Source organism: Ictalurus furcatus, chromosome 4 (assembly GCF_023375685.1).
Source record: "Ictalurus furcatus strain D&B chromosome 4, Billie_1.0, whole genome shotgun sequence".
Classification (NCBI taxonomy): Eukaryota; Metazoa; Chordata; class Actinopteri; order Siluriformes; family Ictaluridae; genus Ictalurus; species Ictalurus furcatus.
Genome location: NC_071258.1, coordinates 34455921 through 34482923, shown reverse-complemented (window position 1 = coordinate 34482923; position 27003 = coordinate 34455921). Strand labels below are relative to the sequence as shown.

General features: G+C 41.9%; 1 protein-coding gene across 4 annotated transcripts in view; it reads left to right on the top strand.

The window, feature by feature from the left end:
• LOC128607100 (protein unc-13 homolog C) overlaps positions 1–27003 on the top strand; it is a 179760-nt gene that overhangs the window by 46475 nt on the left and 106282 nt on the right. For all 4 annotated transcript variants that reach the window (XM_053623744.1, XM_053623745.1, XM_053623741.1 and 1 more), the window contains 5 exons: positions 3375–3544; positions 4056–4171; positions 4340–4503; positions 18385–18538; positions 20434–20502. In XM_053623744.1, the coding sequence (XP_053479719.1) occupies positions 3375–3544; positions 4056–4171; positions 4340–4503; positions 18385–18538; positions 20434–20502 (673 nt within the window). The remainder of the gene's footprint in view (positions 1–3374; positions 3545–4055; positions 4172–4339; positions 4504–18384; positions 18539–20433; positions 20503–27003) is intronic.

Here is a 27003-nt window from a genome sequence, read left to right as displayed (position 1 = left end):
GTAGTATCAGTACATTACACTATTATTACCCACCTTATTAGTCTTTTGTGCTTTTACAGTATATTTTAAATGCCTAATTTCTCCGTCCGTCTGGGGATTAATAAAGTGTTGTTTTTGTCTTCTCCAGGGTTTAAAGGTGAGTGTTTGGACGCTAGCGAAAAACCCTGTCTTATCGACTTAACCCTCAACTTAAAACCATGAAAATCCACGTAAGCATGTGCGCGACGTGAGTCTGAACGCGCGCAACTTTCCTCACGTAAACATTGAAATATACAGTACGTATAACTTAAATCTGAGTAGAAATAAAAATAGAAATGGAAAGGTTTACAAGTAGATGCTTTCCACTTCTAAGCATCGTGTTTGTGGCTAGAAACGGGAAACTACTCGTTCATCACTGAGGCTTTCCTCGCTCGGATTCCTCTCTCTCTCTCTCAATATGTTTCTCATCCTTTTCTCCGTCTCTCCATCTGTTCTCATCTCCGTCTCTCTCTCTCTCTCTCTCTCTATTATTCTCACAGTCATTGGCGCTGAAATGTGATGGCTGGTGAGAGATGACTTAACAAAGGCTCTGTTGGCTTTTCATTCGCAGCCTCTTTATATTTCTAAGCATTTCTAATCACGTTTCTTTTTACTGTATATGTGATGGATTCCTTTTCTATAAAAGAAGCCGTCTGTCTCGTCGTAGTTCACTCGATGTTGTGGAAAAGTCTGAGCTCGTGAGGAACTTTCTGATATATTACTTGTGCTCGGTTTGTGCCTGAGGTTTTCCCAAAGTCATAATCTTTTATTATGGCAGTGTGTTGCATAAAACAACCTGGCGACTAATAAACCACATGAAGCACACTGCTTCTGTTTCTGCATTTTCATGCCATCGCTGTCGACCTCTGCGAGCCCTTTACATTCAGTTCAGTTCAGTTCGGTCGTTGATTTGATCTAGGCAGCGCTTTTAATAATGAACATTGTCACGAAGCAGCTTTACAGAAATCCAGTCCGTGGTGTATTCCCAGCTTGGAGCCAGTATTCTCGAGATAGACTCGGGATCCACTGCGAGCCTTACCGGCACTTTCAGATCATTCCTTTCCTAGAACGGCGGCTCTGACGGTAGCGCGGCTGCAAATCACAGGTTTATATCAACGCGCTCGATCTAATACGTTATCGTTTCTATAGTAACCGCTCGTCCACAGGGTCTCGTACTTGTATATCTGTAAGGAGATGTTAATTAAACATTTAGGGAAGGTGTCTCCGGTGTCAGCGCTTTGTAACAGTCAGAGGTGAAGCTGTAAGTTTAGGTTTGTCCGACATCTTCAGGACAGAGGAGTTTACGCCTCTTTGCGGTGTCCATGGTAACAAGTTTATAAGAGAGAAGAAAAAATAAAGAGTTGTGAGGGAATATGGTTTCTATAATGCAAGCGAGAAGAGATACTATCTTAGACAACGCTAGATGTATTTGTAAATGTCATATCATACCAAAACATATCGTTATTGGAAAATAATCAACTTCAGGATGGTAACGGGAACCCCGTCGTTGATTATTTTCCTGTAACTGCACATCACAGGGTGTTTTAGTCCTGACTCGAGGCTCATGTTTGATGCAAGGCGTATCACTGCTGGCTGAATTTGTGTCCATGGGATAAAACTCTGGCAAGCGTTGTGGCAGAGGTTTGTGTCTGTAGCAATTAGCCTGCATGCTCCTGGGGAAAGGTCAGTTTTGACAGGAAACATCGCTCTAAAGTCCTTCCTCATCCGACGAGGCTTCATCAGACTGGATGTGACGGACTCCAGGCTGCTCCAGACTTCGTTCATCTCCATCTGGTACTAGTGAGTGTGTGTGTGTGTGTGTGTGTGTGTGTGTGATTGGACTGGTGCTGTAACACTGACGACGTTCCACCATCAATCGAAGAAACTCCTGGAAGAATATTTAAACACAAGTCCAGTCTCAGAGACTCAACTGCTCAACACTGACACTGACCTGGAGCACTGACAACCTTCTCATACATCACTGTAAGCATGGTGGTGTAGCGGGTAGCACTGGCGTCTCATATCTCACAGGCTTACAGGTTCAATCCTGCACTTGGGTTTGTGTGAGTTTCTGTGAGGAGTTGTGTGTGTTCTTCCCATACCCACAGGGGTTTCCTCTGGGTTCTCCAGTTTCCTTCTATCTCCCAAAAAACATGCCGGTGGATGGATTGGCTACAGTATACTGGCCCTAGGTGTGTGTGTGGTCCTCTGTGATGGACCATCCAGGGTGTCTTCCCACCTCAGGTCCAGTGTTCCTTGGATTGACTCTGGATCTACCGTGACAAAAAAAGCCTTTACCAACAATCTCAATTTCATGATTTCTTTATTATTTATTTGATTCGTTGTATTTTCTTTTACGTTTATTTTTATAATTTAACTGTCTATTCGATCAGCGAATGCACACATATTTCAATACTAATCAATATTTCTTTAATAATTATTTAAAATGGTAACAATACCAGGGGCAGTGGAGGCTTTGGTGGTTAAGGCTCTGGGTTACTGATCAGAAGTTACTGATCACTGCCAGGCTGCCACTGTTGGGCTCCTGAGCAAGGCCCTTAACCCTCTCTGCTCCAGGGGGCGCTGTATCACGGCTGACCCTGCGCTCTGACCCCAACTTCCTGACATGCTGGGGTATGCGAAGAAAAGAATTTCACTCTGCTATAATGTATACGTGATCAATAAATACTCGTTATTATTTACACATGTAATGCTTGAAGAATAATATTGATATAATAAATAATTGATATAATAATATTTATTTTCATTTTTATCCCTGAGTAATCTTTCCTATGAGTACTCGGGTTTCCTCCCTCAGTCCAAAGACATGTGTTTCTAAATGGTGCATAGTGTGCGTGTGTGTGTGTGTGTGTGCCCTGTGATGGGTTGGCACCGCGTCCAGGGTGTCCCCTGCCTTGTGCCCCAAGTCCCCTGGGATAGGCTCCAGGCTCCGCCTCCCTGTGTGGGATAAATGGTAGAGAAAATGGATGAATGGATTATTATACATCTTTCAGACTCCCACTGGTGCTATTTTCAAATAATGATTTGGAAAAGGCTTTTCGCTTTATTGCTAAAGGCGACTAGATTCTTGACCTATTTAACTGCTTTCATGGCTCACTATCTTCTGTTCCATTGTGAATCATGCAGTGAGTGTGTGTGTGTGTGTGTGTGTGTGTGTGTGTGTGTGGCCCCAAGAGAGCAATCTGTTTAGAGATGCATTGGACCATATGACCTTTAGAAGCATTTGACAAAACAACTATACTGCCATTGTGTGTGTGTGTGTGTGTGTGTGTGTGTGTGTGTGTGACGCATAACTGCACCTCTTTTTTTTACACATTCCTTTTTCCATGTTCCAGCGAGTGCCACAATGCTACGGATCGTATAAAAGTGCGAGTGTGGGACGAAGACGATGACATCAAATCTCGCGTCAAGCAGCATTTCAAAAAGGAGTCTGACGACTTCCTGGGACAGACCATCATCGAAGTGCGCATGCTGAGCGGAGAGATGGATGTGTGGTACAACCTCGGTATGATTCTGACACACTGATTACACGCACACACGCACAACCACACACACACAAACACACACACAGGTCGGAGTTTATTTGTGTCTCCGAACGCCCATTCCGTCCCACGGGGGGGGCGCACGGTGGCTTAGTAGTTAGCATGTTCGCCTCACACGTCCAGGGTCGGGGGTTCGATTCCCACCGTGGCCCTGTGTGTGCGGAGTTTGCATGTTCTCCCCGTGCTGCGGGGGTTTCCTCCGGGTGCTCCGGTTTCCTCCCCCAGTCCAAAGACATGCACGGTAGGCTGATTGGCGTGTCCAAAGTGTCTGTAGTGTATGAATGAGTGTGTATGTGATTGTGCCCTGCGATGGATTGGCACCTGAAAAAAAAACCGTATTGCAGAGTAAACGATGCTGCTGTGAAGTTGTGTTAAGAAGTACTCGTTTTGTCCTGCTAGTTGGTGACTCTGCTCTTCCTGCCCCCCCGAGTGTGATTGGATTGTTGTCCGATCTCTCACTTTCTGTCCCTCCAGAGAAAAGAACGGATAAGTCGATGGTGTCGGGGGCCATCAGGTTGAAGATCAGTGTGGAGATGAAGGGCGAGGAGAAAGTGGCTCCTCCACACGGGCAGTACACGTGTTTACATGAGGTGAGTCAGTGCTGTGAGTCACCTGGGGATTCAAGTGTGTGTATCTGGACAGGTCATTTACACACCTGGAATCCCACTTGTGTATATACCTTTCCATGTGATCTCCGCTGTTCTGTGCGTCATAATAACATGACCTGTGTGTGTGTGTGTGTGTGTGTGTGTGTGTAGAACCTGTTCCACTACCTGACCGAGGTGAAGAATAACGGAGCCGTGAAGATTCCCGAGGTCAAAGGTGACGAGGCGTGGAAGGTTTACTATGATGACGTCTCTCAGGAGATTGTGGACGAGTTCGCCATGCGCTTTGGTGTGGAGTCCATTTACCAGGCCATGACGTGAGTGTGTATATCAGTGCAGCTCATTTACATGGTGCCATAGTGTGTGTGTGTGTGTGTGTGTGTGTACCTGTACAGGATGGCCACACACTTGGGCTTTGCTTTTGTGACCTTACCATTTGCTTTGTACAGTAGAAATGATTACAGCAGTGTTAGTACAAATATTCCTTTGGACTGCAGGAGTATATTTAATCTCACCGTACCTGAAGAACATCAGCTACTTGAAGCATTATGTACTTCCTGTTCCTGTCTAAAGATCTCTCATGAACCCTGTGTGTGTGAACGAGACCCAATCCTCCTCTGACCAGTGTGAGTGATGAGTACAGACAGCATCCTCTCTCCCTTTTACTCTCTCTCTCTCTCTCTCTATCTCTCTCCACCTTTCCATCCACATGTCTAGACGTCTGCGACGTCTACTTCCTGTCTCCCTTAACACCAGACCTTCCACACGTCTTTGACTACAAGTTACAGGATGTAAAAGTTGTTAAAAGTTTCTCTGGACGTATCGATTGGAATCAGCGCACGAGCTTGACCTTTGTAACCCGTCTGATGTCTAACATGGTGAGCTTAGGGACTGCACTGAGAAGAGCGAATGTACCGCAACGCAACAAACAAGAATACCTTCGGGGGAAAATACCCTTCATCGTGTGCGGGCTGTGTCCTGCGCTGGCTACTAGCAAACAGGCCACGGATGTGTGCGTAGCGTTGTCTGTTCAGACTCGATACGCATTAAAGCCGAGTCAATAGCTGTCAGACGGGAACGAGTCAGATCGGCTTCCTGGAACGTGGGTTCAGTCTGTGTACATCTTTCCAATGGGAATTCCTGAGACGTCACCGACCATCGTCTGGTCCTTCTTTCTGCACTCATCACTGTGTTCTTTGGGTCATTGCTAAGACGTTATCTCTGTGGATCAGGTGGTAGAGCGGGTTGTCCAATAATCGTAGGGTTGGAGGTTCGATTCCCGGCCCACGTGACTCCACGTGCCGAAGTGTCCTTGGGCAAGACACTGAACCCCGAGTTGCTCCCGATGGCAAGCTAGCACCTTGAATGGCAGCTCTGCTACCGCTGATCGAGGTAGTGTAACAGTCATGTGGTAGGGGCTTGACGAATCAGGGAAGGATACGCGACGATCCAGAAGAGCCAATCAGGGAGCGAATGTGGGCGGAGCCACGCCTTCGTTTTCAAAAGTCCTCGTTTTGGTCTGTTTACACTGAAGCGCCAGTTCGGAGTTTTCAAACTAAAACGGGGACTTTGGCGATTACGATATTCTCTGTTCTCGAGGGTGGAAAAAAATGCCGGAGTAGTGTAGACGACAGGCGTAACCGTGGCAACAGTTGTACTAGTGTAAACAAGGCCTGAGAACCAGTGTAGAACCCGCTAAGGTTTAGAAAGAGCTATATAAGTGCAGACCGTACACCATTCTTACCCTTTCCTGATTTGAGCACAGCTTTGTTTGATGATACAGGTACGTTTGGGGTTTTTTTCAGACAACGTGTCTGATCACGTGCCCTAGAGAACCTCTTCTGGTGCGTAATCTTTCTGGAGATGGTGTACTATAAAGCGTTGATGAAAGGAAATTCTCTGTGGGAAGATTTTACTCAGAACCCTTAAGGGAGAACTTAAAGAACCCTCTTGAGTGGCAGATTTAACTGTTGTTGTTGTTGTTGTTGCTGTTTACTTGTAAACAGGCTAACATTATTATTAGATTAACACTATGTTAAAGTGTAATGGGACCAGAATCCAATATTATTTTGTGTGCTTTATCACAAACACCATTGACCTCCGGCTAGAGGAGCAGAAACACAACACTTTTCTTTTACTCCACTACACTATATTCCCCTCTTCTCTCCTCTCCATCTCTCTCCTGTCTTTCCCTCTCCATCTCTCTCCTGTCTTTCCGTCTCCATCTCTCTCCTGTCTTTCACTCTCCATCTCTCTCCTGTCTTTCCCTCTCCATCTCTCTCCTGACTTTCTCTTTCCATCTCTCTGCTGTCGTTCTCTCTCTCTCCTGCACTTCTCTTTCTCTCTCTCTCCTTTTTTTGTCTTTCCCTCGCTCCCCTGTCTTTCTCTCTCCTTCTTGCTTTCTCCTGTCTTCCTATTTCCTGTCTTTCTCTCTTCTTCTCTGTGCTGTCTTTCACACTCACCTGTCTTCTGTCACCTGTATTTTTCTCTCGAGCCCTCTAGTCCTTCTCCCTCCGGCTTTCGTTTCTCCTGACTTTCTCTCTTCTGACTTTCTCTCTCCCTCTCACTTCTGTCATTCGTGCTCCTTCTGTCTCCTCTCTCTCTCTCTCTCTCTCTCTCTCTCTCTCTCTCTCAGAGCCACTTGGTCTTTCAGCTCAGAGGTAATTAATTAGAGCTCCTGATGTGTAGCAGCTCTGCTCTATCGCTTCTCACTGAGACTCGAGTGTGTGTGTGTGTGTGTGTGTGTGTGTGTGTGTGTGTGTGTGTGTTTCAGGAGATCAGTCACAGTCTTGTGTATATCTCTCACTACAGCCTGGACTGAAAAGCAACTATATGTGTGTGTAGTGTAACACTGACAGCTAGCATCTCTGTGTGTGTGTGTGTGTGTGTGTGTGTGTGTGTGTGTGTTTACTAAAGGTCTGCTCTTCTGTCTATAGCATTATGTATTATAACATTTTTACATAACATTACACCAAAAGACAGACCCCTGTATAGTCTTGTTTACTTTTTGTTCCATTTTTGTAGTGAAGTAGAATTAACACAGGAAGTAGGGATAATACAGGAAGTAGGGAAAACACAAGAAGTAGGGAAAACACAGGAAGTATGAATAACACAGGAAGTAGGGAAAACACAGGAAGTAGGGATAACACAGGAAGTAGGGAAAATACAGGAAGTAGGGATAACACAGGAAGTAGGGGAAACACAAGAAGTAGGGAAAACACAGGAAGTAGGGATAACACAGGAAGTAGGGAAAACACAAGAAGTAGGGAAAACACAGGAAGTAGGGATAACACAGGAAGTAGGGAAAACACAAGAAGTAGGGAAAACACAGGAAGTAGGGAAACACAGGAAGTAGGGATAACACAGGAAGTAGGGATAACACAGGAAGTAGTTATAACACAGGAAGTAGGGAAACAGAGGAAGTAGGGATAACACAGGAAGTAGGGAAACACAAGAAGTAGGTAAAACACAGGAAGTAGGGATAACACAGGAAGTAGGGAAAACACAGGAAGTAGGTAAAACACAGGAAGTAGGTAAAACACAGGAAGTAGGGATAACACAGGATGTAGGTAAAACACAGGAAGTAGGTAAAACACAGGAAGTAGGGATAAATTGTTATATGTAGACAATATTTAGGTGTTTTTTCCCAGCATTTTGCTTCACAAGCTGGTGTATATTTATATACATTTTGAATGATTTAATTTAAAAAAAAGAATGACACTTTCAGAGCGTGACCAGCGTCCCCCGCGTGTGTTAAACCTACCCCATGTGCAGGTGCATAAACATTTAGAAGCGTGAAATTTAGAAAAGTGTATACGGATGACTTTCTTTAACAGTGCTGAACGCGAGAATAAAAAGTAAATGAATACAGCGTGTCCGTGCTAATGGTTATTAGCTCTTTCCCTAGGAGTTCCTCGGGGACTTACATTAGACGCAGTGCGGAATGGAAACGGAGATCGCACACTCACTCATGAACATTTCTCTAAACACAGGACCTTAAAACACACGAAAGTCTCATCTGCTTAATGAACGACTGCAGCTCTGAATACACAGCCTGTTACACAGCTTTAAACCACGAGAGAATATAACCCACTTCCCTCTCACCTTATTCCTTCGTTCATCTCGTTTATCTCTACATCTCTGTCTTCTTCTTCAATCTATCATCCGGATCTTTTCCCATTCTCTCTCCTCCTGGTATTCCTTCCTTTTCCGTAATTATCCCAGTCCGTCTAGGACTGGCTGGTCAGACGATATAAGCTCCATACTGTGATCAATTTTGTCATAGTATGCTTTTCTGAGAGGTCGTGCGTATTGTAATTTAAGAAAAATAAAAAATTCAAATAAAAATAAGGAAAAACTGACCGGAAGCAGCTAGTTCTTTAGGTTTTTCTCTCCTTTTCAGTGTTAAATTCTTTCTTCTTTTTTTTTTTTTTTTTTGATTCTTAAATGTAATTTAATATTTAAAACTGAAAAGGAGAAAAAATGTCACCTGTACAAATTTTATATAGATTAAAGATTAAAGTATTTAAATGCTATTTCATAATTGGATTCTGGCAAAGATTCATTCATTCAGTTTATATATATGTACGTATTTATGTGTTTATTTTCAATTACAAAACAACCTCATGATATCCACATATTCTCAGAAAAGCATATTGAGACATAATTGATTAGAATATCGATACTATATGATCTTATCGGCCAGGCTACGAGGATCGTGATACGATTATTTTCCTCATATCGCCCACGCCATCATCCCTCGTTCTTTCCTCTCCGAGGGCCATTTGGGTTCAAAACTCACAACTAATGTCGTTGTCGTTTGTCGTTGACACAAAGCTAAACTCTTTCTTTATGGAAAAGTAAAGATCTAAATAAAATCCAATAAAATGCTGTCACCGACGTTAGGTTATCATTAGGAATTTAGTAAAAAAAAAAAACTCCATAGGACAAAAAAAAATGTGTCGAGTACAAATCAGAACGTGGGATAAAGAATCGACACGTTTTACAACTTTGACCTCATGTGACCTTTCATCACTGGATGTTTTTTTTGTTTGTTTGTTTTCCGCAACATTCTGTGTAAACTTTAGAGACTGCTGTGTGCGGAAAAAAATTCTCGGGAGATTTTCCGAAACACTCCTACACCGACACCCAACCCCGCCACGCCCATCTCCGCTGGTTCCTCAACAACATGGTGGCTAGTCAAGAAAACAAGCAAATCTGTCCAGATCTTCACTGAATATGGATTTACAAGTCCTAAATGACCGATCTAAACTATAAATATCAATTCTAAAATAGAAATAAATGAAAAATAATAATGTAGAAAGGGCGAGGCTTCGGGTCGTGGTAAATGTGTTTGTTTGCCCAAAAACTTTGAGAACTCCTCGTAGAAATGTGGCCAAAAATAAATAAATAAATAAATAAATAAATAAATAAATAAATGAATGAATAAAGATAAACTACGAGCGTCGAGTTTCTACAGTGCAGTATAGTCTCGCGTATATGAAGAAGAAAAAGAATAGAATGAATAAATCACGCATTGAGGCGATTCTATTTCATGAATTTGTTAATCACGTTAGAGAGAGAGAAAGAGAGAGACAGCAACAGACGGGCGAATGTTTGGAAAAGAGTTTTATTCCCGTGATTTACGGTGGAGATCGTCCGAGCGTGGAGAAGATGAATACGGGGAAAGGTCGGGGCTGTAACCAGGCAACGAGAGGCTAACACCTCTTATCTGACGCCGTCTCTTTCGCCTGGAGCATCTGTCTATCGAGAAAAGAGGAAGAGAGAGAATGGAGAGTCATATATTAAGAGTTACTGAAGGAAAGAACGAGAGAGAAAGAGCAAGCTCTCAGGAACGTAACAAATTATGGGGCACCAAATGGGTCTTAAACGAAACTGAGGTGCTTTGCGGTTTCTAGGATGTGAGCGAGGTCACGCAGCGGGTCACTGACGCTAATTAGATCGGAGCCAATGACCGAAGCTGAAATGACCCTGTGTTGGACGTATAACGTGCGCAGAGCGCTGTTTTAGAACATGACGTGTCTTTCTCCTGCCTACAGGACGTCTACCCGACCTCCTGGAGCCGTAAAGGTGACGCCATCGCATAAAGAAAAGCCGTAGAGTGTTTGCACTGCGAGTGAACAGAAGGTCATGAGTTTAAATCAGAGAGCCGCTGTGAAACGGCCTGAGCGCCGAGACTGAGCTCAGACGCCAGAGTGATGGTGTGTTGACTGACTGTTGACATGACAGCCAATAGTGTTGGAGATACACCGCACCGCTGCGCAATCTAAACAAACCTTAGCAAGCTAGAAAAAAAAACGTATAAAGAGTTTTCTTTTCACGTGTGGAGGATTTCTCACTGCTGCCTCCACCTTCTCCACGACGATGTTCTCGACGACGAGATTTCGAAGCTGGGAATCGAGCACCATCGTTGACGATGGCACCAGACGCCTGCAAAGTCATCATTCTGAGTGTTTTATTCCTTCTTAATGCAGTATAAACACTGGCTATGAACCGGACAGCACGGTCTTTCGGATGAGACGTTAATCCGAGGTCCTGACTCTCTGTAGTGATTAAAACTCCCAGGAAACGTCTCGTAAAGAGTAGGGGTATAACCCCGGGGTCCTGCCGAAATTCCCCCATCGGTCCTTCACCATCACGGCCCTCTAATAACCTCCATCTCTGAACTGCTACATCACTCTCCTCTCCTTTCCACTAATAGCTGGTGTGTGGTGGGAGTTCTGGCACAATATGGCTGCCGTCGCATCATCCAGGTGGATCCTATACACGAGTGGTGTTTGAGGAGATTTCCCTTTTCACCTTTGAGTGTCTAGAAAAGCGATATATAAATGTAATTGTAACTAAATAACTACAATTCATCCCTCCATCTGTCCATCCATCCATGTTGATTTGTTTATCCATCCATCCATCCAGCAATCTGTTCATCCCTCCATCCATCCCTCCATCTTACCATTCATTTATCCATTCATCTAGCCAGCCAAACATATATCCATTGACCTGTTCTTATTGTTATTATTATTATTATTATTATTATTATTAGAACTGTAGCGAATGTTTGTCAGTGTCAGTATTTGGTTGTTGTAAGTCACTTTGGTTTAAAATGGACTAAAATATTTGCGTTATTGGATTCAGAGCGAATGAAACGAGGCTTCACAGATGGTGCTTGTTGGTGGTAACAGTGGTACAACATTAAATTTCGTTAAGCTCTTGGCAGTGGACTCTGACGTTTGGACTCGTGTGTATCTCTGCCTGCTGGCGGTGTTGTGATGATCTTCGAGCCCGCATTGCCACTGCGTACCATTCAGAGTCTGTGTTGTGGTTGAGTGGACGTGTTTCCTCTGTAACTCCAGTCTACAGTACGGCCATTACGCTCGCCTAAGTGCCCTCTAACGAGCAACAAATCAGCACTAATGAGTCCGGAGATGTGTTCTGCACAATTATGACCACTAGCACCGTTAGCATTCACTAGCATTCGTTAGTTGTTGTCTTAACAAAACTAGAGACAAGAAAAGAAAAGTCATGTGATAATCTTAAAGAGTCACGTGTCAAACGTAACAAAGTCACGAGCGTCAGACGCGCAGTAAGCTTTAAAGTCGATCTTTAAACGTCCAATTATTTAAATAGAATATTGGGATTTTATTGCAAATTGTAATAAAAGTTTTTAAAAAAATAAATAAATAAAAGGAATTATTATGATTAATTCGCTACAAATTATTTATTATATTTTAACCACGGGAAATTAATGGATAATTTTTTTTTCCATTTCTTAGTTCCTTCTTAGGGTGATAATAAGTCCAGAGAATTATTTTTTAAGGCTGTAAAGTAAATAAATAAATAAAACATTGACCTTGTCTATTAACGGTTTAAAAAAAAAAAAAGAATTAATAACTTGTATGAAAAAATTAGAATATAAAATGTATAATAATAATAATAATAACAATAATAAAAATATTAATAAATAATAAAAAGGACAAAAACAATAACGATAATAATAATAATAACAATAATAATGATAAAAATAATAATAATGACAAAAACAATACCAATAATATTAATTGTAATAAAAAATATTGATAATAATAATAATAATAATAATAATAATAATAATAATAATAACAATAATTGTAATAAAAAATATTGATGATGATGATAATAATAATAATAATAATAATAATAATAATAATGATAATAATAATAATAATAATAATAATAATTTACCAAACATAGAAATTACAAGTAAATGATAGATTCTTGTGGAAAATGGTCTAAAAAAAATTCTCATGGTCTCAGTGATGATTTTAAACTAACCTGGCAGATACAGATGACCGACTTTGGCTGAATCAATTTATTCAGCTGGCTATCCAAACTGGTGTCCAGACGTCCACCAGTACCTCGTGTCTCGTCCACAAATCACGTCTGACTGGAATCCAGAATGTGAAGACTGCAGATCTGCCATGTCAGACTGAGAGTGGCTGAAACTGACCGCAGGAAGGAGGGATGAAACTGAAACTGACCGCAGGGAGGAGGGATGGTCTGGAGTGTAAATCACATCCACAGAAAGCATCCTTCACCCAGGTGAACGTTCATCTTTCCCCATCTGGTTGTCACGCTGTTCAACTTCCCAGTATTTCCCATATATGACCTCATCGATTCCGGAGCAGCTGGAAGCTTCATGGATGACGAAGTAGCAAAGCAGCTTGAATGTTCATCTGGTCCACATGAAGCGACCCATTTACATTCAGGCGTTGGATGGAAAGCCTCTGGGGAACGGAGAGAGGAACCGACCAAGCATTAACTCGTTGCATTGTCACTCCTATTACTCCGCGACTTACGTCTTAATCATAACCAAATCCATACTTTTGGCTTGTTTGCTGTTTGGCTTGCTTTCAAATTTAAAAGCAACAAACATTCTCCAAAAAAAAAAAAAAAAAAAAAAAAGATTTAGATTTTCTTCAAAATTTTGACATCACATGACCTTTCTCTTTATTTTAGGAATGAAGCCTACCCAGTCCCACCCGGACCGTTTCGCTGAGCGTTTATTAATCACCGGTTCTCAGACGGGGCTAATTAGCGGGATCATTGATGTGTTCAGGCTCTGATTTGCCTGGATAAACTCTTTAACACACCGCTCACCGTGAACACAGAGACACGGCACACACGCCGTCCATGCCAAAAGTCAATTTCCTTCCAAAGCATCTTTATTTCACACGGTGTGATGATTTTCCCTTAATTACTATCTGATTACTTCATTAATGACTGATATTACTATTAGTGTCATCGCAGCATCATCACGAACCACAGCACTGTTGAATTCCGGATGCTGATTGGTCAGAATGTTTCGAGTAATTTCCTCTAACAGATACGAGATTGAGAAACGTTATGGACCCAGTGATGGATTACAGGAGTTTTTAAGGTTTTTATTAACCATTTAATAATGTTAACTAAATTCCCTCTTTTAATACAGAGCCCTTAAGGGGTTCTCTCGTTCCTCAAAGAACATACAACAGGGTATCAAGGCTATAAAGGGTTCCAAAGAGTACCCTATTTGGAAGCTAATATCCTTTAATTAAGCATGATCAGAGTTGTGTGACTGCGAATGGGCACAGCTTAGACAGAACGGCAATCAGAACCCATTTGTCCCACTGCTGGAACCTTTAAAGTTCCTTTGTGCAACCCTCCAAAAGATATTTCCAAGGAGATCCCATTTTTAAAAGTTAAGAACCCTTGATTATCTAGAGAACCCTTGAATAAGAGTACCCAGTTCCTATATAAAAGAAGAAATGTCTAGAACATTTAACATTTCATTTTTTTGGTCCTTGATCCTTGTGTTTTCAAAGGTTCGTTGGATTAATCGGGATTTTTATCCTCCTAAAAGGGTTCTACGTGGAAATGTTTCTCTTGGGGGAACTTCGAGTTGTACGGTTCCCTCAGGAGGACATGCTAGGAAGGGCTAGTTTGAAGATTTCAATAGCTGCAGTGTAATCAATACTTCATTCATCATTTAATCATTAGTATTTAAAACATTCACGAAGGGATGTTTGATTATTTATTCATGATCTATCAGTGATTATAAACAAATTTATATTGATATTTCGCCACGATCGAGGTGACTGATGAATAATAATTTGCATTCATTTATTATAATCGTGCATTATCTCACTAAGTAAACAAGTCAAATGTTGGATGAATGTAAATACTGAAATAATCACCAGGCTGTTAGATCATGAGAATGATGATGTTTATTAGGAAGCGCTAGCTGAATGTTTTCTGTGTGAAACTCTAGTCAGGGTGTTAAACGTGGTCTGGGTTGATCTCTTAGTGGATGGGTTTGTGTCTGATGTCAGAGTGAATGCTCTCACACTCTCATCTCATTGTCTCATTGTGTCTCTCTCTCTCTCTCTCTCTCTCTGTCTCTCTCTCTCTGTGTGTCTCTATGAGATCAGTCCCACTTAACACCAGCACTTAACACCAACACGCTACTGATCATGGAGAACACATAAACACTCTCTGATGGAGCTGGAGGATCATCAGGATTACTCCACCTTCATTGTGTTGCATTCACTGCACACGTGTTATTATTTATTGCATTACATATGTGATTTACTTGCTGTATTGAATACGCTTTATTTGAGTGGATGGACAAATAGGTCCACAGATGAACAAATGGTTGGTTGGATGGATGGATGGATGAAAGGACAGAAGAACAAGTCAGTGGATAGGTGGATGAACAGGTCAATGGATATACGCATGGGTGGCTAGATGAATGGATGAATTAATGGTCAAATGGAGGGATGGATGGATGGATGGATGAATAAATCAACATGGATGGATGGATGGATTTTAGTTAGTTACAATTACATTTATATAGCGCTTTTCTAGACACTCAAAGTGCTTTACAGAGAATGGGGGTGGGGGAATCTCCTCAAACACCACTAGTGTGTAGCCTCCACCTGGATGATGCGACAGCAGCCATATTGTGCCAGAATGCCGAACACACACCAGCTATTAGTGGAAAGGAGAGGAGAGTGATACACTTGTACTCTAAGTGTCCTGGGATTTTTAATGACCACAGAGAGTCAGGACCTCAGTTTACCATCTCATCTAAGTTCTTACAGTATAGTGTCACTATACTGGGGCATTAGGCGCCCCCTGCTGGCCTCCCTAATACCACTTCTAGCGTCAATGTAAATTTTCCCCCAGGAGGTCTCCCATCCAGGTACTGGCCAGGCTCAACCCTGCAGGGAGATATGGCTCTGGAAGGGATGGATGGATGGAGGGAGGGAGGGAGGGAGGGAGAGAGAGAGAGTTGGATGAACAGACTGCTGGATGTATGGATAAACTGTTTAATGAAAGAACAGATAATTAAGCAAGGTGATGGACGGCTGAATGGTTTAACAGGTTGATGGATACACAACACATATTGATGTTTGGATGGACAGGTGGATAATTAAAAGGTTGATAGATGGATTAATAAGTGAATAGAAAAACAAGTCAGTAGGTGGATGAGTGTAGAGGTTACTAGATGGAGAAATGGGTGGAAGGATGTGGAAATTGACAAACAGATCAGTAGATGAACAGGTAGATGGATGGAGTTTACTGCCCTACTTTTCCTTTTCCTTTGAGTTGTTTGAACACATGGAGCTGCTTTTAATTGTAATGTGTGTGTGTGTGTGTGTGTGTGTGTGTGTGCATCAATGTGTGTGTAATGCAGGGCTGATGCTTATTGTAGTGTATTTGAACATTGTTGCCTTATTCATGGAGCTCTATCTGTCCATTCCTTCGTTTATCTTATTATCTGTCTACCGCACTTCCTTTAATTCCATCTCTCCTTCTACAAATCTCTCTCTCTCTCTCTCTCTCTCTCTCTCTCTCAACATCTTCTCTATCATTCTATTTTTTCATCTATGCTATTATTGCATCTCACCCTCTTTCATTGTTTCATTTTCTTTCTGTCTCTATGTTGTCCATATTGCCTCTCTCTCTCTCTCTCTCTCTCTCTCTCTCGCTCTCGCTCTCTAATGAGTCTCCTCTCTCAAGGCTTTCATGAATATCTTTCAGTTTTCAGCCCTGAAGCTCACAGTTCCTTTTCCGTGCTGGTCCACTTTTCTTCTCATATCACCACAGTCCTGCTATTGCTTACATTAAAAAAATGATCATGTCTCATAATTCATATATACATTTTTATAACATGAAATGTAAGTTAATTAGATCACTAAAATGGTAGATGGAATGTTATGTATGATGATATATGCATATTAGTGAATGGATGAAAGGAAGCACTGACGAATGATGAATAGACAATGGATCAGTGGATAGACAGTTGGATGGATGGATGGATGGATGTATGGTTGGTTGGATGGATGGATGGTTGGTTGGTTGGATGGTTGGTTGGATGGCTGAATGGATGGTTGGATGGATGGATGGTTGGTTGGTTGGATGGATGGATGGATGGTTGGATGGATGGCTGGATGGCTGGATGGTTGGTTGATTGGATGGTTGGATGGATGGTTGGTTGGATGGCTGGATGGATGGATGGATGGTTGGATGGATGGATGGATGGTTGGTTGGTTGGATGGTTGGATGGATGGTTGGTTGGATGGATGGATGGCTGGATGGCTGGATGGATGGCTGGATGGTTGGATGGATGGATGGTTGGTTGGATGGATAGATGGATGGATGGTTGGTTGGTTGGTTGGATGGATGGATGGATGGTTGGTTGGTTGGTTGGTTGGTTGGTTGGATGGATGTTTGGTTGGATGGTTGGATGGCTGGATGGATGGTTGGATGGATGGTTGGTTGGATGGCTGGATGGATGGCTGGATGGTTGGATGGTTGGATGGATGGATGGATGGATGGTTGGTTGGTTGGTTGGATGGATGGATGGATGGTTGGTTGGTTGGTTGGTTGGTTGGTTGGATGGATGTTTGGTTGGATGGTTGGATGGCTGGATGGATGGATGGTTGGTTGGATGGATAGATGGATGGATGGATGGAAATAGAACAAAATAATGGTTGGTGGGAAATGGATGAAAAAATTGGTGGTCTAAAGGAAGGCTGGAGGGTGAACAAAATGATGTGTAGCTAGGAGGATAAATGAAAAGTGAACATAGAGATAGATGGTTGGAGAACTGAATAAAAGATGGTTGATTTAGTAGTAGTTGGATGGCTGGATATATAGAGCTTTGGGTGAAAGATGAAAACCTGACTGCCTCTGCCAGAAATCTTCAAATGGGCCATGGTTGGATCTTCCAGCAGGACAATGATCCAAAACATACATCAAAATCAACACAAAAATGGTTTACTGACCACAAAATCAAGGTCCTGCCATGACCATCCCAGTCCCCTGACCTGAACCCCATAGAAAACCTGTGGGGTGAACTGAAGAGGAGAGTCCACCAGCGTGAACCTCGAAATGTGAAGGATCTGGAGAGGTTCTGTATGGAGGAACGCTCTCAGATCCCTCGCCGTGTATTCTCCAACCTCATCAGGCGTTATAGGAGAAGACTCAGAGCTGTTATCTTGGCAAAGGGAGCTAGCACTAAGTATTGACTGAAAGGGTGCCAAAGATTCTGACACAGATTTTTTTAAATAAACATGTGTTTTATTTGCAATTGTTTGATATCCATGAGAGCAGGGTATTTTTGTGATATTTCTTTAACAAAAGATCAAAAGGTTAAACAATAAAGACAATTCTCCACAGGGAAATTCTTCTTTGCTCATATTTACCAAGCGTGCCAATATTAGTGTAGGGCACTGTACCAACACTGAATTTTTTTTATTTATATATTCAGTTTTGCATTAGGAAAAGTCCAAAACCATAAACTATGCAACTTTTTTTCCCAAAGAAGAAGAACGCTATCTTCACTTTGCACTCTTACGGCTTAATTAGCATACACTGTGTTGTTGTCATTGTTATTGTTTGTTGTTGATGTTGTTTATAATTGTCTTTATAAAGCAAAATGCTTAAAATGCATAAAAAAGATTTATCATTTTTCATTTTATAAAAAACTTTCAAAATGAATGCAAGAACCTTGTTTCCACAACCATGTCTGCAGTAGCAGTGTGTAGCTGTTGTAGATGTTCCAGTGTTTATGGTCACTCTGGGAAAATCAGTACAGTGAATTTCTGCAAACTGTTTGAACTTTATTCTCTCTCTCTCTCTCTCGCTCTGTTTTGTAGTCATTTCTCCTGTCTGTCGTCAAAGTACATGTGTCCCGGAGTGCCGGCTGTTATGAGTAACCTGTTGGCGAACATTAATGCCTACTTCGCTCACACCACCACCACCAGCACCAATATCTCCGCCTCAGACCGGTTTGCTGCTTCCAACTTTGGGGTGAGTGTGTGATTATGATAGAAGGATGATAAATGTATGAACTGTTGAATGAGTACAAATAAAATAAATAAATATACACAAAAAAAAAAACACATGAAAGGTTGGATGAATTGTTGATTTATGAAGACGTCGTTGGCTAGATGGATTTATGGATAGGTGGATGATTGATAAATGGATCATGGATGGATGGATGAAATAATTAGTGTTTAAGGAGGAAGCTGTATGGATAGATAGATAGATGGATGGATGGATGGATGGATGGATGGATGGATGGATGGATGAAGTAATTAGTGTTTAAGGAGGAAGCTGTATGAATGGAAGGATAGATAGATGGATGGGTGGATGGATTACGTAATTAGTGTTTAAGGAGGAAGCTGTATGGATGGATGGATGGATGGATGGATGAAGTAATTAGTGTTTAAGGAGGCTGTGTGGATGGATGGATGGATGGATGGATAGATGGATGGATGGATGGATGAAGCAATTAGTGTTTAAGGAGGAAGCTGTGTGGATGGATGGATGGATGGATGAAGTAATTAGTGTTTAAGGAAGCTGTATGGATGGATGGATGAAGTAATTAGTGTTTAAGGAGGAAGCTGTATGGATGGATGGATGGATGGATGGATGAAGTAATTAGTGTTTAAGGAGGAAGCTGTATGGATGGATGGATGGATGGATTATGTAATTAGTGTTTAAGGAAGCTGTGTGGATGGATGGATAGATAGATGGATGGATTGATGGATAGATGGATGGATGGATGAAGTAATTAGTGTTTAAGGAGGAAGCTGTGTGGATGTATGGATGGATGGATAAATGGATGGATGGATAGATAGATGGATGGATGAATGGATGGATGAAGTAATTAGTGTTTAAGGAGGAAACTGTATGGATGGATGGATGGATGGATGGATAGATAGATGGATGGATTGATGGATAGATGGATGGATGGATGAAGTAATTAGTGTTTAAGGAGGAAGCTGTATGTATGTATGGATGGATGGATAAATGGATGGATGGATAGATAGATGGATGGATGGATGAAGTAATTAGAGTTTACGGAGGAAGCTGTGTGGATGGATGGATGGATGGATGGATAGATGGATGGATGACCAGGTCAGTGGATGGATAGATGGATGTATGACTGCATGGATAGGTGAGTAGAAAGATGAATAACAGATTTGATAGATGGATGAAAGGATGTTTGGGGCTTTCCTTGTCATTAAAGCACTGAAATTTCAGTGAAAAAAATTAAATGGATAGATGAACATGAGCACGTCAATGGATAAATTCCTGGATGGACAGCTAAACGAATGAATGAATGAAATGATACTTGAGGCTGTTGACATTGTTGTTAAGGGCATCATCAGTGTGTTTCCTTATTAGAATAAAAAAATAAATAAATAAATTTGTGATGGATGGATGGATGGATGGATGGATGGTTGAATGAACAGGTTAATTGATGACTGGGTGAGTGGAAAGATTAATTAACGGAGAGATGAACAGGTGAATTGATGAATGGATGAATAGGTCAATGGATGGATGGATGGATGGATTGGCGCTATTCTTGGCATGAGAATTAACATCTCCCAAAATATAAGTGAAATATCAGTGAAATGTTTAATAAACAGTAATCTAATACTGAATAGATGGATGCATGAGTGGAACGGTGAACAGATGATGGACAGGTGGATGATGGTTGAATAAATGAAGGGATGGACTGAAAGATGGACAGATTTGCAGGTGGATGATTGATGAATGGATGCATCCTGTCATTAGCAGCGCTATGAGCCCTGTAGAGTATATGCTGTCTACATCTATGTATAATGCATTATTACTGAGTGCTGCAGTATTTTACGTGCTGGTGCTGATGTTTATTATTGTGTGTTTTTCCACAGAGAGAGAAATTTGTGAAACTCTTGGATCAGTTACACAACTCTCTGAGAATCGATCTCTCCAAATACCGGGTAAGGAACATAAAAGAACAAATTAAACACGAATAATAAAGGTGTGAATAAAACTTAACTCCACAATAAAGTCTATAATCTTCTTTTTCAAAAGGTTTTACTGCATTAGTCAGATCATCAACAACCAGAAGAAAAATATGACTCAGTTTAGGAATTCATTAAGGAGCCATAAATATATGAAATCCTTATATAAAATACAGTGATGGAGAGTCAGAGGTATTAATGGACTGATAGTTATATGGATCTATGTTTATACAGTATATAGAAAGAATACACAGATGAATGGATGGTATGCATGGATGAGTAGATGGCTGGATGGATGATGGCTAGCTTGTTTGGTAGGCAGAAGGATGACTGGATGGCTGGTTAGATGTATAGATTGATGGATTGATTGGCAGGCAGGTGGCTTATTGGATGATGGGTAGACTGATGGATAAGTAGATGAATGGATAGATGGGTAGCTGGATGAATGGTGTCTAGATTAATGGATGGATAGGTATATTAATAAATAATAGATAGATAGATAGATAGATAGATAGATGGGCCAATGGATTAATGCACAGCTATATTCATAGATACAGTATGGATGGATGGATGGATGGATGAGCAAATTAGTGGCTGGATGTATATATACAAAAGAATAAATGAATGGATGGATATATTGTTGGATTTATGGGCAGCTAAATGGATATGCAGATGGGCAGATGGTTGTGTAGCTGGATGGTTAGGTGGATGGATGGGCAGCTGGAGTGATAGATACAGTAGATGGGTGAATATTGGATGGATGGATGGATGGATGATGAATATGCTGATGCATGAGTAGCTGGATGGATAGGTGGATAGGTTGATGCATAGATGGATGGGTGGATGGATAAGAAGCTTGACAGTTGGACTGATGGATGGATAGGCAGCTAAATGGATAGACAGATAGATAGATAGATAGATAGAACGACATTATGGATAAATAATGTGTTTATTGTTTGATCATTTATTTAAATCATTACATGTTTAATCATTAAGCCGGGTTATTTGATATCACTCGTGCTTTTTGCTCAGTGAGAGTGGACAGAAATACAAAGGTCACGACCTGTAATTTATCAGCTCTGAATTAGGCTTCAGGTCTGTTAGAGTGAGTCTCAGTCCATCAGTCTGAGAGTGTAGCAGTGCACCATGGGAAACGACTCAAACGAACTTGAATCCTGACAAGAACCAAAATTCAGAACCTGAAATCCAGAATTATCCAACTGTCCAGGACTTAACACACCATGTTACTTTTTTATCAGCTTTTAATGACTAACACATGATACAATATTGTGCTCAGTTAAAAAGTCTAGAACGTTCTACATGTCTGAGGGATTATAATAATCCTTCAGAGGGGGTGCACAGTGGCTTAGTCGTTAGCCTCACACCTCCTGGGTTAAGGGTTCGATTCCTGCCATGGCCCTGTGTGTGTGCGGAGTTTGCATGTTCTCCCCGTGCTCCGGGGAGACTCCGGTACTCCGGTTTCTCCGGTAGGCTGATTGGCATGGCCAAAGTGTCCATAGTGTGTGATTGTGCCCTGCAATGGATTGACACCCCATCCAGGGTGTACCCCATCTTGTGCCCCATACTCCCCAGGAGGCTCCAGTTGGTCCTACGACCCAGTAGGATACATGGTATAGAAAGAGATGACAGCAGAGTCATAGCAAGAGTAAGCCATTAGGGTCTCATTCAGGTACACACTCGCTCACTCACTCACTCACTCACTCACTCATTCACTCACATGCCGACAGCGGCGGCCTATCGGTCTTACGTGAGCGTCACACTCTGACACACACACGGACTTGGCAGTCTGCCAGCACACATCACCTTCACACTTCCTGTCTGTTCCACTGCACTGCTTCCTGACAGTAATGTGATCCAGATCAGCTGCTCCAAAAGGCACTCACACACACACACACACACACACACACACACACACACACATCCTGTGTTAGAGAGGATATTAATGCCGGGAATGATTTAATTTTCAACCTTTGTTCATTCGAGCTACAAAATGGGAAAAAAAAAACAAAACATGGAAGCCTCCATGGTCATCTTTTGTTAGCAAGAAGCTAACTGTGACGAACGACGTACATGTTCCTCCTCAAAACAGCAAACTGTATCGTTTTAACAAGTGAACATGTCTGTATATTGATTGATCTAAAGCTAATATTGTATATACAGTATGACTCATTGAAAGGTAAGAAGTGCTGCTGTGTTCACTGCTCATGCCGTGAGCGGCCGTGTCGATTCGACATCACTTGCTGAACTCGGGGTTGAGGAGACCGTCCCGAGTTCCTGAGTTGAGGGGGTTTTTATTCTTTGTTTTGTTTTTACTACTCATATGACGTTTACTCGAATGCTGCATTACTAACACACCCCGCACACGTATGCGCTCTCGTCCTGCAGATGAGTGCTCGGTCAGCTTCTCCTTCAATAAGCGGGCACGTTTTCTTTAAAGGAGAGCGGATGAACAAAAACATCGACGTTATTTTATGGACGAGACACGTCAAAACGGCAAATGAAGTGCATGATTGAATAGATTATATCCCACTTGCGCATTATGATTTCATATCAGTTCAGTATCTCGCGACGACTAGGATGTGCTGGATCAAGTGCTATCCCATGAACTGCTGAATAATGAGTGCGGAAGCCATTTTGTTCAATTCAACCAGTGATTAACGTGATATTGCTGATATATCATCCATCCATCCATCCATCCATCCATCTCCTATTAGTTTTATTTCAACGCGCACCATCTTCTCATTTGTATATCATCGTATTAGTCTTTTTTTTACTTTTCATTTTTACTTTTTTTATAAATTGTTTATGTTACATCATGTGTTATGTTACGGCCTGGTTTTGTATTTGACTCTATAGGAAGCAGCTGCTCCTCACGGAGACGTCACACCGCGTGTGTGTGTGTGTGTTAGTAAGAAAGTAATGAGTAGAAATTCCACTTTTAAGACTAATCAATCATTTGATCTTCCTCACTCGCTTTTATTTTGCCGTATTGACACTATAATGGGATTTCAGATGAGTAATAAACGTGGAATTGGAATTGAAAATGGATGGCAGGAGGGAAAAAAGTGAGAGATGTTTGTACAGTGTATGTATGAGTATGTGTCTGAGAGAGAGAGAGAGGGAAGTCATTGTGTATTTCCTTCTTCTTTTATTGCTATTATTTTATCAACCTTTTTTTTTTTTTATTGCGTGAATGTGTGTAAATGTGTATCTCTGTCATTTAATGTTACCAATGCTTTGGCAATGCAAAGCCTTTTACCGTGCCGGTAAATCTATCCCTAAATGACCTATCCCTCCACACTGTATCGACCCTCCCATGTAGTATTCCTTTATTAAAAACCTTCACGAAACATTTATACATCACTTTCCCTTCTACTTCCTTCAGTTTTAAGTTTTACATTCCGTCGAGATCCGACAAAGGACCGGACATTTCTTTTAGGTCTGGTGTAATCCCACCAAGTTTTGGAAATGGGTCTCTTATAACCAAAATCCTTCATTAAAGACAATTCCTCATTTGTCAGCCTTGTTTCCCACATATCCACTATGGTTAGTGCTTGACGAGTTGACCTCTGACCCATCGAAGTGGCTACTGCATTTATATCGCTCAGCTCAGGTCCAGCCACATTAACCATGTGTGCCGATGTTACAGATCTAGAAGCACACGGTGTCTGGGTAAGTCCGGGAACATTCTCACCTGAGATATCCATGCGAACTCCTTTGATAAGAGGTTCTTCTAGTAACCAGTACGAAGAACTTGTCGCCTCCAGCCTGTAAACATTTTAAATCCCCACGCTTTGAAAAGTCCACAGTAAAATTGAGGCACCCCAGCCAGACATAATTGATTAGCATCCATTAGGATCAGCGCAGCATCCAGTCCAAGCCCATCTACAGTACTGTGTGTGAAATGCTTTTTGCCATCTTCCTCTGCACCAGATCCACAGGTCCAGTCAGAAATTTCTGAATGAACTGCAGACGAAAGGTGGCATGTCTGCTTGGTGAATGTACCAAACCTTGTCCTCCTTCTTCTTTCAGAAGAAAGAGCACACTTTACGGAAATTTTTACTCAATCGCCCCTTCCCAGTTCTTTGGTTTGGGTATTTGAATCCGAGGACGTACTCCTAGACATTTAACACCTTCCCTCTTCCAAATCATCCCACTATTTTAGTAACCCTACCTCCCATTTCCCAACAGCCTGCGCGTCACTCTCCTCCCATTTAACTTTTGCAGCTGAAATTATTCCAAAATCATTGACAGCAGAAACCAGCTGGTTAATTAATGTCTTGTTGCCCATTTACTGTAACCATTACATCATCAGCATCAGCTGAAATTCCATGTTGGATATCGTGATACAATATTAACCCTTTAATCTTGTTTCTTAATTTATTCAGCATCGGTTGAATAGCTGGAGAGTAAAGCAGACCAGACGGTGCACAACCTTGTCTGATCCCTCTACTAACTTTAAAAGGAAAATTCAAACCACCATCGATCTTCAGTAAACTTCCAGTGTCCTGCTACAACACTTTTATCATTCCAATAAAACCATAGCTAAAACCAGACGCTTCTAGGGTTTCCCATAGATACTGGTCAGTAGCGATAAACCCCAAATTTAACCCCAAAACTTTATCTGTGATTGTCAAAATAGTCAAAATAAATGACCTGCCCCATCGCTTTTCTCAGTCTGTTAGCCAGAGTCTTTGAGATTAGAACACATCAAACTCACAAGTCGCCAGTTCTTGATCTCCTGTAAGTCATCATTTTAGGTAGCAATGTGATCACTGCTCTCCTACAGCTCAAACGCAACGAGCGATCAGCCAAACTTTCATTCAGGACTGCCAGCGAGTCCTTGCCCAGCACAGCCCAAAATTCTCTATGAAACTCGACAGGAAGTCCATCTATCCCAGGATCTTTTTCCGCTCTCCGTGTCTTTCAGAGCATTCGGAAGCTCCTTTTCAGAAAGACGCCTCTCCAGCTCTGCCTTTGAGTCCTCCGAGACATTTGGCAGACCTTCACAGAAGCCGGCAGATTACTCCTCTTCCGTTCTATAATCACTACTACACAATTTGTCATAGAACTGTACAGCTTGCTTTCTAATATCAGATGTCCTTGTTAATGCTTGCCCGTTTCCAGAGCGTATGGGAGCGACTAGAACGTCTCTCTGACCGTTCCCCTTTTCAAGGCTGGAGAAAAAACTTAGATGGGACGTCCATCCGTGTCCGATTCTGAAAGCGAGATCGGACCCGAGCCCCTCGCGCTTTAATCTGCGAGGAGAGATGTCTTAGTCTTAAGTGTCCCGACGTGTCTTCCCTCTCCGACAACCTCCGCTAACCCTTGTGCCTCCGTTATTTCAGATTTTTTCATTGGTCTTATGATGTCCCGAGAGACACTGAAAGCATACTGTTGACAAAGTACTTTCACCTCAACCTTTCCGTAATCCCACCGCTGGCGTCGATTTTTAAATCTTCCAGAAAGAAACAGAAACATCTGTAAAAATTCACTTAGCAGGGAAGTGTTCAAATGCCCATATGCCCTCTTTGACTTCATATTCGTTATAAACACATTACGCGTGACTACAGAACGATCAGTAAAGACCAGTTGGTGCAATAAAACAACTTGTAAAACATTAAACTGACGTCTAAAACAATAACACCTATCCAATCTGGCTAAGGAAATAAACTTTTCTCTCCTCTGTACCCACGTGTATTGTCGTACATTAGTATTTCACATACACTATGTGTCTTAATTCATTCATTTACTCCAGGACCCTCCTCTAGTCGAGCTCATGTGAGCAAGCGACACTTCACCCTCCCGTTCTTTTCCCTCCAGTCAGTTTCATTAGCACGGTCGCTGTGTGTTTCTTGGACAAACATTACATCGATATTTTTTTGTTTGATGAGCTCAAACAGCAAAGCTCTTTTTATGAATATCTCGAGTCCCATTCAAATTCAGAGAGCTCATCCTCATCCCATTAAAATAGACAGTATGCGGGAACACCAACCAAGCACAAACATGAGAGAACTGTGATTATGTGGTTTCAAAGCCGTCTTCAGATTGTGATTTGAGTTTGGAAACAAGTTTCTTGGGTCTGCGTATTTCCCGCACTGTACACTGTTCTCCTCTTTCAGCTGTCATTAGCATGGCTACTGTCCAGTACTTCACCGCCAGGATCATCAATCGTACTGCCTTCAGTATCATCACGTTCCGGCTCATTTTAGCCGTTTCCGTACTCTTCCTAGCGCTTTTTCTCTCAGTGTTGGGTATTTTGAAAAGTGTTTCATCACTAGCAATGTCTGTCACCGTCTCCTACTCCTCCACAATGGACTCAGCAACATCAGCAGCCACTGTATCAGTTCCTTTCTCCATACGTTCTGTATTCCGCGCCACGCCATTACTGCCATTACTGAGTCCTCGGTCGCCGTTGCATTACTATTCTCACGTGGTGTTTCTCTGCTCGGGCCG